Source organism: Syzygium oleosum, unplaced genomic scaffold (assembly GCF_021117445.2).
Source record: "Syzygium oleosum isolate NSW1041296 unplaced genomic scaffold, Sole_v2.1 Sole_v2.31, whole genome shotgun sequence".
NCBI lineage: Eukaryota > Viridiplantae > Streptophyta > Magnoliopsida > Myrtales > Myrtaceae > Syzygium > Syzygium oleosum.
The window spans coordinates 1,724,684-1,736,016 of NW_026607515.1; the positions used below are offsets into that span (position 1 = coordinate 1,724,684).

At 40.4% G+C, this 11,333-nt stretch overlaps 1 protein-coding gene across 1 annotated transcript; it reads right to left on the reverse strand.

The window, feature by feature from the left end:
* Window positions 1-2,950: 2,950 nt before the first annotated feature.
* Window positions 2,951-6,644, reverse strand: LOC115692484 (cytokinin hydroxylase-like). The gene is made up of 4 exons (XM_030619339.2): window positions 6,341-6,644; window positions 6,007-6,236; window positions 5,062-5,673; window positions 2,951-3,424 (listed from the first exon to the last, which is right to left on the reverse strand). The coding sequence occupies exons 1-4, from the start codon at window positions 6,642-6,644 to the stop codon at window positions 2,996-2,998; spliced, it is 1,575 nt and encodes a 524-aa protein (XP_030475199.2). The 3' UTR covers window positions 2,951-2,995.
* Window positions 6,645-11,333: the final 4,689 nt, after the last annotated feature.

Below are 11,333 nucleotides of genomic sequence, written 5' to 3' on the forward strand. Positions count from 1 at the left end.
CTTTTCTTTTTTGCCGGCCCAACCTTCTTTCCCGGCCCGATTCGACCCCCTCTCTTTTCGTTCCCACTTCTTCCCTGTCCTTCATGATTGTTGCAGCGAAGGGACACGAGCAGAAGAGCAGAGGCAGTGCTGCCGGAGGGAATAGAGGCCAACGTGATCCTCTGGTCGGGATCAGGCCGGCCATGGTAGCCGGTGGTGGCAAAAGGCCATGCGCGCTTGCTATAGCCATTAAAATAAATAGGGGGAGCAGAGCTCTAAGGTTTTTTTTTTTTTTGGAGAGCTGAAATTGAGAAAGCCCCTCCGGTGACCACTGCACCCGAGTCTCGGTTGGCGACCCTGTTGACATTTCCCTTTCCTCATGCCAAATCCACGATAGTTTCCGGTTTTTGTTTTTCGCGGGTAGGGTCGATTTCCCGAGGATCCTAGCTCGAAGGCATGCGAGGCAACCTAACGTAGTCCAATTTATCGAGCTTGCCCTTGAATTGGGTAATGAGCCTCAATTGACCCCATTTTTTTGATATGCTTTGCTCTATTTCAGGCTCACCGGATCTGGGCTTGCGGTTGTTCGGTTCGCGCAAGTTTTGGCTTCGTCGGTTCTATGCTCAATTGATCTCGGTCTTTGCTAGTTGTTATTGTGAATTCGGGTGCGATTTTGTGTCCCGAGTGAGTCGGCATTCTCCCTTAAGTGATGCACCCCACCATTTGATGAAATGCTTAGGTTAGATCTATTTTCGTGCGATGCTTGTGTGGCTTTTTTGCTGCAAAGTTGGTCTGTGTCAGTGTTTTGGGTGGGGGAAGGTTGGGGTGTTCGCGACGTAGCTTCACCTCGGCTCCACTTTTTTTTGCTGTTTTCGAGTCCAGCCGAGAAGTGTGGCTCTCAGCTGGTGGTGTTGAGGAGGTCCGGCTGAGTCTCGATTGGCGGCATTGGCTAGCCAGGCGAAGGCCAAGACGATTCGGAGTGGACGTGAGGCTAGGCCAAGATGAGAGGTTCCGCTTGTTTCGAGCGTCTCCGTCGCAGTAGAGGAGCAAGGATATGCGGAGGGCCATCGGGTCGGCGAAGCAGGGGCCCGGTCAATCCAGCTTGCGGGCTTGGCCGACTAGGCCCATTTTGTTCATGGGCTGGCTTGGTTTAGTTTAGGCTGGGGCTTTTAATTTCAATGAGCTAGGCTTAGTTTTTTATTTTTTGATTTTTTTGATTTGGGTCTTGGGTATTGTCGGACTTGGCTCAACTGCAGCAGTGAGCCCAGGCTGGCATGCCCGCGCCGGTCCTAACCCGGGTTCGTATATTATAAATATATTATAATATTTTAAAATATTTTAAAATAAAAAATTTAAAATTCCAAAAAGATCCTAAATTTTTTTTTCTAAAATTAGGAAATAGCTTATAAATTAGGTTTTGAGTAGCTTTCTTTTAAGATGTGTGAAAATCTTTGATAAAAAATTGTTGACCCCAAAAATTGAATAAGCCATTAGGGCTTTACAATAGAACTTTTCGATGCTTTCTCTTTAGAGACGATGTTAAGTCGTTGTTTGCACTCTTTTATTTGAATTTACTTGAGTGCGCACTTTAAATACATTGGTTGTTATCTTTAGTTTTAAACTGGTTAGGGCTGACCTTAAAACTTAGGATTGGCTGCTATGACACTTTGGTTAGTAAATAATCAAGTTTAGGTACCGAAAGGGGTATAGTTATACGACTAGTGTAATCAAGTCCCCGATTCCTAACCTATGGTTGCGTAGAAAGTGAGGTATCCTCCATAGCTCATTTCGTTTCTACTCGACCTCATTAGGGTAGTGGTGACTTCTTAGATAGAAGCTTTAGAATCAATTCAAATTTAAATTGCAAACCCCGTGAAAAGGGTAGGTCGTGACACAGGGGAATTGCCAGAAAGTAGTTTTTTTAAAGATGGATGAACTTGTAACTAGAAACCTTAATCAACTCCAAACCTTGAAAGGTAGAGGCAGATTTCGAAAGAAGTTCTTCTACTGAAGGAGAGTAGTTCAGGTTTTGAACCCTTCTAGGATTTTTTAGGCTGGTTCTTGGATACTTTTGGCAGCTTTCTTCTTTTTTTTCGTCTATTTTCCTGGATTGGGTACATCTAATTAAAAGGAATACGTACATGAGGTGATCCAGGTTGCTACATCCGGCTAAAATTCGAATTACTACCAAAAAAAAAAAACCAATGTGAGAGCAAGAGACAACTGATGAAACTAAAACTAAATTGATTCCGACGTTATTTTGATAATTGAAAAATATATTATGGTTGCTAACATTGATTTCAATGTTATATTATTGATTATTTCATTCCCCTCACTGAAATTTCTAACGGTTTGTGTACTTTCTATATTGTTGATTCCGACATGGCTTTGGATGATTTTGCTATTATCTTACCTGCTAGTTTGTTCTTGTTTAATGTTTCCCTTTTTTTCCTCCTTCGTTATGGATCACGATGATTTTGCTATTATCTCACCTTCTTGCCAATGGAAATCTCCGTGAAGACCCTTCGGAAGCTCACGTGGCCTTAGACCATGAAGAAGGTGAGAATCATGATGTTAAGGCAACTAATGGTGCAAGTCAAAGCTTACCGCAACCATAACGTTTTCCGAGCCGTTAAGAAGAAGAAGGGCTAAAGCAAGTGATAAATGAGTTGCTGGATTAACTGAGCTTGCGGGAACTTTTAGTTCTTTCTATGAAAAAGCTGATGAGAGATGGAGATGATTGCTAATCACATTGGACATGCTGAAGAATTGGACAATGATATGAGAAAAATCAATGAGTGATAAGATGTTAAGTATGAAGTACTGATAAATTTGGCTAACTCATGAGCTAGTATACATCATCAAGGCTCAAGCACCCCAACAACCCCCCCCCCCCTCCCCCCAAAAAAAAAAAACTCTCATGGTGAAACCTCTTTAGATACAAGTACATCAATTCTACATTATAAATGGTATATATTGTTGCTCTTAAACCTAAAACAGTATTATGCTGACTATCCTAGAGAGGTTTTACAATGAGAGGCAAGCCTCGGGAAGGTCTAAGAGAGAGCAAAATCGAAGGAGAGTGGCAATAGCTTGGTGAAACAGAAAAGGAAAACTTGGAGAGAATTAGGGTTAAAACAATCTTGTACTCCGTCATGGTCAAGTTCCGACCAATGCACATTCTCCCTCCAAACCCAAATGGCAAAAATCCCATCTTGTTCTTGCACCCGCCGTAGAGTGCGTCCTCCTTGAACCGCTCCGGTTTGAACTGGTCAACGTCGTCCCCCCACAGAGTAGGGTCATGATGTATCGACACCACGTCAATCCATATGTTCGTTCCCTTAGGGATCACCATATCGTATACTTTAATATCCTCTAGTGCTTGTCTATTCAAGTTTGGCGCAGGACTATATAGTCGCAGAACTTCGTTCATCACCCATCCCATCTGCAATCAGTCACAAGTTAAGATAACGTTACTAATTGAAAAGTCATGTCAAAAATATAAAAGCGATTTATTAGTGGGGTATGAGTAGAGGTGTGCAAAACGAACCGCCTAAATTGTGAACTGCTCAGACCGTCCGGTTTGGTCCGGTTCTCGACAGTGTTGGTCCGGTTCCCGATTTCTAAAAGTGGAACCAGTGTCCGGGCAGTCTGGTTCCCGGCTCTAGGGTGGGAACTGGACCGACCTATATATATAGTATCTATATTTTAGAAGTTTCTTAGAAAACACTAACCAGTAATCACCTTTCCCCTTCCCTCACGCTCACGGCTCGCCTGCCTTTTCTTAGATGTCATCAATGTTGTAATCTCAGGTGATTTAATAAGGGACGAATCATACGCAGCAATAATTAGGAAGATGAGGTGTCTAGGTAAGGTGGCCGTCCAATGGAAATGAATGTTCCGAAAATGTTACCTTGAGAAGATATTTTACATTTTGGTAGCAAAATCAAAGATATCGGGATCCATTCTAAAGCTGGTCAAGGACCACTGAAATATTTCAAACAGGCTGATGAACATGGATATGATCACAAACTCTCCTACATTGTACATCAATATTATGTACCTTCCGAAACAAGCATTCATTGTTTTCTGACCGTTCTCCTAACAACAATCATCTCATCATATTAACAAATGCGTAGAGAAAAAATTCAGAACAAGCCAGATGAAGAACGCAAATTCTGAAGTCATTTCTTATTCTCCGGATTTCATACACCATAGAGAGACTATTTCAGAACAAGCTTGATGGTTGGGGAATTATTGGACTGACGGTCCGATCTGGTTCCCGGTCCTAGAAATAGGGAACCGGTCCTCCCGATCTGGTTCTCAGTAATCCGGTTCCCGGTTTTTAGATGTAACCGGACCAGATCGGAAACCGATCACTCCTCTACAGGTCAAACCATCGGGGGATATGGCAAGTGTCCTAAAATTCTTGTGCAAGTGTGGGTCTTGCAAAGACCAATCAAGATAGACACTGACTGCTTCATTTGGCTTGTGGATATATATAATTTAAGCATGAACATGCAGACACGAGGTAATTTACAAGGCCATGAAGTTCTACTGTATGGTGGTCACAACGCTTGTCTCAACCTTTCCGTCCATGGATATGGCGGATCAACCTTGACCACCTCCCTCGAACTAAGCCAAAAAAAGGAAAGGAGAAGAGCGTCTTTTCTTGAAAAAGAAAGGTGACCCACTAGCCGAACACGGACATTTAAGAACTTTTATATGAAATTTGTAACAGGACAGTCTTAAAAAAAATGTTAAAGCAAAAAGCTTGCATCATTCTGTTTTGGGAATAAATCATCTTCAGTTACCAACATATTTTGCATAGCTAGGTTCTAAAATTATTTTCTATCCAAAACAAACCATGTTCATGCTCCAATGATTAGATATTTTCTACCCCAATCTATTCACCCATTATGAAACATGAAGTTATTCCAACTTCGGGAACACAGACACAGACCTTTTCCATGTGAATTATCATCTAAGCAACATCGAGCAATTGACAGTACCAGCAAATAAAACTAGCTCTATGTACAAAAACGTGCATCAATTGGTTCTCATTTCGAATAGTGTTTTTACCTTTTTTAGTCCGGCAATCATGGTTGCGTCGATCTCTTTTTTATCACCAACCACTTGTTTGATCTCATCTCTGAGCTGATCTTGCCACTCGGGATGCATGGCCAAAAGCAGCAACGTCCACGACAGAGCCAACGCCGTCGTCTCATGACCCCCGAAAAAGAACGTCTTGCACTCGTCCACCAACTCTCTCGTCGTCAAACTCTTCCCTACTTTTCCATTTCCGTAGTTCCCTTCGAGTAACAACCCAAGCAAGTCCTTCTGGTTATTCGCCACGAAGCTAGCCTTGCGATCATCGATGATCGACATTAGTAGGTTGTCTATTTCTTTTCCCAGTCTTTTTGCTTCAAGGGATTGTTTGGGGGCGATAAATTGGTTGAAAGGCACACCCACGAAACGGTTTGTCTTGAAGAGAGTGACCTGCACGGCTCGCAGTTTCTCGAGAACTTTCTTACCATTGTTGTTGCTAATGCCGAAGCTGGTCTTGGCTATGATCTCCCCCGCTGTCGATATGATCTCACTCTCGACATCGATTTCTGGCTTTCCGGAGTTTATGAGAGCTGTCCACTTTTCCAGCATCTTGTTGGCTGATTCCACCATTAAGCTTGACATTCCCTGTCGTACAACCAAATTATGTGCAAATTGAGTCAGTGTGTGGATAAAAGGCCTTAGGATAATTGAGTCTTTTGTTCTTGATACGTAAATTCTAACCGATCACCTCCTTTACATAATTAGAGATAAACAATTTACGTGTACATGCACTACGCCATTCTTGCGAAAGATTTTGTGACACACATTTCCTTTTCAAGAAATAAGTTTGACCTGACTCCCACGAGTTGCAATCATTCATATTCAAAAGCCCAAAGATCGGCACGTGTGTACGCATCTCTGCTGTGATAGAGAGAGAGAGAGAGAGAGAGAGAGAGAGAGAGAGAGAGAGAGAGAGACCTTGAGGTTGGCAGGAGAAAAAGCTGGAGTGATGACATGCCTGTGACGGACCCATTCGTCTCCCTCGGTCATGACCAGTCCGTTCCCGAACATGGGTTCTCGGTCGTTCTTGAACACCCTGGGCTTTCCCCAACTCTTCCCCATTACACCACTCGACATTTGCTTCAGAAACTCAGGCTCTGCAATGTACAAGAATGGCTCCGTGCCCAGCCAATACACGAACACCTTCCCTGAAATTAAAACACTGAGATTATTAACGAAAACCAACAAAAGTAACTGGCAACCCAACTTCATGAAATGAACTTCTCTGCAACAGATTCATTTTTGGGCTTACCATGTGATTTTTGCCAGCTAGCAAAGTAGGGGAAGACTGTGGAGTGAATGTCATGAGTGATGGCGTTCAAAGATTCAACATTAGAATTCACAGAACAGGAGGCATCTTTTATGGCCTTTTTCATGTCCATGAGATTCCCAAGAGGGAAAACCGGAGAAGGCCCTTTGAACCCATTTTTCTTGAGCTTTTGATAAGCTCTCGCAGGTGAAATCCAGCACCTGAACGACACCCTCCACAGAACAAAGAGCACAAAAGCGACCGAAGTGGTTAGAACAAGATTGCATAACTGAAGAAAACATTCCATCTCTCTCACTCTCTCTCTTAAAGACAACTCTCTCTCTCTCTCTCTCTCTCTCAAGAAGAAAAAAGAGAATGTAGAGCAGGTAAAGACCATACAGGTGAGGTCAAGGTTATGTGTTGATGTTGGTTGAGAAGGGAACTGGGGTATTTATAGGCGAGCGGAGGGTCCTTCAGAATGTCCGAACTTTGACTGTAGACCTGCGCATTGTCATGCCAAGATTTGAACATATCTTGTTTCGGTCTTAATGTAGTCTTAATCGTAGAACTCGGTAAACAAAAGTGGAAGTATTTTTTTTATTTTTATGTTCGGATGGCCCCCGTCTTGTTCGCTTTTCTCCGCTTCGGTTGTTGTCAAAAAAATCTTTCACTTTGGTTATTTTTAGAAACCATCCTAACGTGACAAAAAAGAATGACATAATTATCACGTCAATCTATCTTTTTTTTGTAGTGACCATAATATGAAAAAAAATAGACAAGCATTTATATATTGATGGTCTTTAACGTAAGCTCCTATTCATTTTTAAAATAAGTTTACCAACACCGAGATTGATTTTTAAAGTAATAAGGTTACTTTTGTTGAGTGTTAAATACTGCTTATTATTTATTTTTAACAAAAAAAATACGACTTACTTATTCAAATTCTCGCTTGCAATTTGCCATACCAACTAAAGAAACGATTTTGTAAATTAATCTTATAACATGGACTACTATTATTCCTTTTATTATATTCTTCGATGAAATTGTCAACCCCCAAATCTTTAACTTTTCCTCCTTGATTTGCTAGCAAGGGGTTAAGAAGACAAGATCCAACCTCGCGTGGAAGACGCCGCGACTCCAATTCTAAAGCCGGACCAACCAATCATCTCCTTTGACTGACACGTAGATCTATCAAAATGGGTCATAAACTCATTTCTTAACCCATATATCACTAAATGGGTAATAAATGAGTTAGTTATATTGAGTAAATATGTCATAAATAGGTATAAATATATATGAGTGTTAAATGAGTCATAAATGGGTCAAATGAGTTTGCAACTTGTTTAAATTCAACTTATTTATCTCGCTCTCACTCAATCTGATGCTCACTCATTTTGCACTCTCATTTCAGTTTGCATATGACTTTTCTTAAATTGAGTTAAATATTTAAGTATTTTAGCAATATGAGTCGGGTCGGGTATGTGTTAGGTCAGGTATAAGTAATTAGATTCGCATTACGTAAAAATGAGTCAAAACACATGTTTGACAGGTATACTTACACGTAACATACGTCCAACACTGAGCGTGGAAACTTGGAGAGGGTGTAATGTATTGGAGGGGTTAAAGTTCTTGCCATTGGCCCCTCTTTTCCTTACGTGCGTCCTATCAAATTATAAATTGCATGCTCATGGAAAAAGTTTCTGCGATTACCGTGAGCAATGATCTCATTACCCTTTACTTTCGAGGAAACTTCCCCCAGCTACTTTAAGGTCGGAGAACACGAATTTCTCTTTTTCTCTTAAGACATGCGACGTGTCGAGACAAATGATAGATGGGTCTCAGTAGTTTTTACGCGCGTCGTGACATGTGCAGTTTGAACCGTTCTCTTGTAAGAATCATGAGGGTGAACATGTGCACATTTTTAAATTGCGAATCTGCACATCTTCGAGTCAAACGTTGGACTCCCGGGGCGAATATGTTCGCGTTGCCTTTGTGTGCTTATGTAGTTGAAAAATCTTGGAGGAACATTTGATCGGCTTTTTATACGGGCTACTGCTTACTAGTTAATGAAAAAAACTAAATGTTTACTTTTTTATCACATGAATGAAATGTTGACTATATATATATATATATATATATATTAATTGGTCTTTTTCGTAACGGTAAGACGGTTTGTTCTCTTCTTTTGTTTGTCGTTCAGACATGCTGTGCCTCATTTATTATTGACATAGAATTGATTTTGAGAATGAAGTCTGAATGCAAGCTGTATGTTGAAGGAAGAAAGAAAGACCCTCGGCGGTCAGCAAATAACACAAAAATAAAAGTACTCGAAAACAAGAAATGCTCAAATAGAAATAGAAATTATTTTAAAGGATATGGTCCAAAAGAAATTCTGTCCTTGTTTACTTTTCTCGCTTGCTCCTTTTGCTATATAATTATTTTCTTGTCGTCATCAATCGAGAAAGAATGGCTTTGAGAGAAGAAGACAGGAAGGAGTTCGTTTGAATATTACAATAACCCATTTGATATTTCTTCTTAAGACCTTTCCCTTAGAATCGGATAATGAAAAAAAAATATATGTCTAAAAAGTTATGAACAGAATTATGTGTGACTCTACATGTTAATATTAGTAGATTTTAAGAGGTTTTTAAGTGTTTCGCAGTGAATAAAAGTCAAATTGAGGCGCTGAACTTTCTTTCCTTTTTTATAAAAATTAGGAGTCGAAGTCATCCTAAACAACTCAGTGCTTATTGAAAGTAATTTTTCCTCGTTCTAGATTGTTTGGTCCCGTTTTCATCAATCGTGGGTTTTTTTTGGTCCATAATAGTGAGTTGTTGACTGACAAGAGATTATCTTTTCTTTTAGTTTTACAAGGCGTTGTGCAAGAAACAAGAATTATCTTATTCCCAAACTACAACATTACTTGATAAGTTTTGTGAAAATTTCATTTTTGCACCTCAATTATTATGCACAATGATATGTTGATGTGAGGAGGATATGTTTTGTTTATTTATTCCTCACGAATTGAGAGGATCTACATCTCAATTCTCAAAAATAGACAATATGATACTAGCTAACATAAAAAAAAAAAACAAATTTGAAGGTCTGGATATAGAAGAATTATCTGATCAGCCAAAAATATATATTGTAATTGTTATATTATGCTCAGATGTGATTTTGGAAGGTGGACTAGCATGTGCTTGTTTGGTTTACTCCTGACTTGCCTAAATTTAGTGTGGTGGCTTGGATGACAATACTAAACAGCCTGCCTACTTTGGCTAAGTGCAAGTTGAATCAACAATTTTCATGGGATTATTTGTTTTCTTGCATGTGACTACGACAAACACTATAATGCAGTTGGATGACAATACTAAATAGCCTGCCTACTTTGGCTAAGTGCCAGTTGAATCAAGAATTTTTATGGAATCATTTGTTTTCTTGCATGTGACTACTACAAACACTATAATGCGGTTGGGAATGGCTTTTCTAAGGGGCTTTGGGCCTTTAAAGCCCCTTGAGAAAAAGTTAGGTGTTATGGAAATTTGTTTTGCACCCACTTTCTTGAAATGCTAGCCTTGGAAAAGTTGAAAGTCTCTACTTGCTTTGGGTTTTTAGCATTTTTGGAAAGTCACTCCCTCAGGGTTAATGAATTTTTTGTTCCAAAACAGCCCCCACCAATATTTTCTTTTTTCGGTCTTACCCTCATAAGATACTGTTGATCTTCTTCTCTAAGTTGCAGATGTCGAGATGCCCGTTTGTCTTCTCTAAGTTGCAGATGTGGAGGCACCGATGCTTTGCAAGATGGTCATCGGTGCAGCTTCGTTAGATGATTTGCGAGATGGACATGGGTGAAGCTATGATGTTGCAAATCCCCAATCTCACGCGTTGCAAATCAGATTCATGGCATCGCCTTGCCGAGATCGCATGACCCTACGGGTTGCCTTGCCCGGAGTTGTGTGACCTAAGTGCTGCGATGCTGGGGTTGCTGGATCCTAGGGGTTGCCTCGCCAAAGTTTGTGTGACCCAAGCGCAAATCACTTGGCTTTGCTCATCTTTAGTCGACGAGATCTACTCCGACAAGGGTTGCCAGTTGACTCTCGCCTAGCCGATGGTCACCTCTAGTAGCAGCCAATGCTCACCTGTGGTAGCCGTCGCCGCCGAAGCTGGCCCAGTCCCTATTTTCTTTGGTAATGCTCGCCCATACCTCTGTTATCTTTTTTTTTTTCCTTTTTTTTCACTTTAAAGTTGCTTAACGAAATATACACCAAAATGAGTTATACAAACACTATTTGCTTTTAGCAAATACTTATTCATTCAAAAGATCCTTGAGAAAATGACTTTGCATTCTCCCAAAGCAGCCCATCTAAGTGTATATTGTTGGGAGCATGCAGAAGTAAGATTGCCAAGAGAGAGTCAAAGTCCGAACCTGTTAATATATTCAGTTGGACCCACTTTCATTCGGCTTAAGCCAATGAGTCATGGACCAACTATGATATATTAGTTAACTACTTCACACCACACCATTTCTCCGATATAGGACCTTTTCTAACACAATTTACACATGCAAATCGTGTTGATCATGAGATTACTTTCTTAAGATTTTCACCAAACATGAATACATATTGGGAGTAGGCCACCAATCAACTAGTTCTCTGATGCTGGACTTTTTTTAATACAACTCACACATGCAAACCACGTTAGTCATGAGATTAGTTTCTTGACTTTTCACCAAACACCGATACACATTAGAAGTAGGCCACCAATCAACCATCAACTCTGATATTATTTGTGGTAGATGCATAATAGAAATCCGATACATTCACATGAGGAGATCGTAAAAAATGAGTCCAAGTCCGAGCCCGTCAATATATCCAATAGGACCTATCTTCACTCAAAATCTTAAGCTAATAAGTTACGAACCGACCATGATATATTAATTACTCCACACCACACTAATTCTTCGATATGAGACTTTTTTCTAACACAATTCACACAT

Coding starts and splice junctions, on each gene's coding strand:
- LOC115692484 (XM_030619339.2), bottom strand. CDS start 6,644: ATGGAATGTTTTCTTCAGTTATGCAATCTTGTTCTAACCACTTCGGTC. Junction 5,674..6,006: donor TTTCTCCTGCCAACCTCAAG/GTCTCTCTCTCT, acceptor GTTGTACGACAG/GGAATGTCAAGCTTAATGGT. Junction 3,425..5,061: donor TGATTGCCGGACTAAAAAAG/GTAAAAACACTA, acceptor GACTGATTGCAG/ATGGGATGGGTGATGAACGA.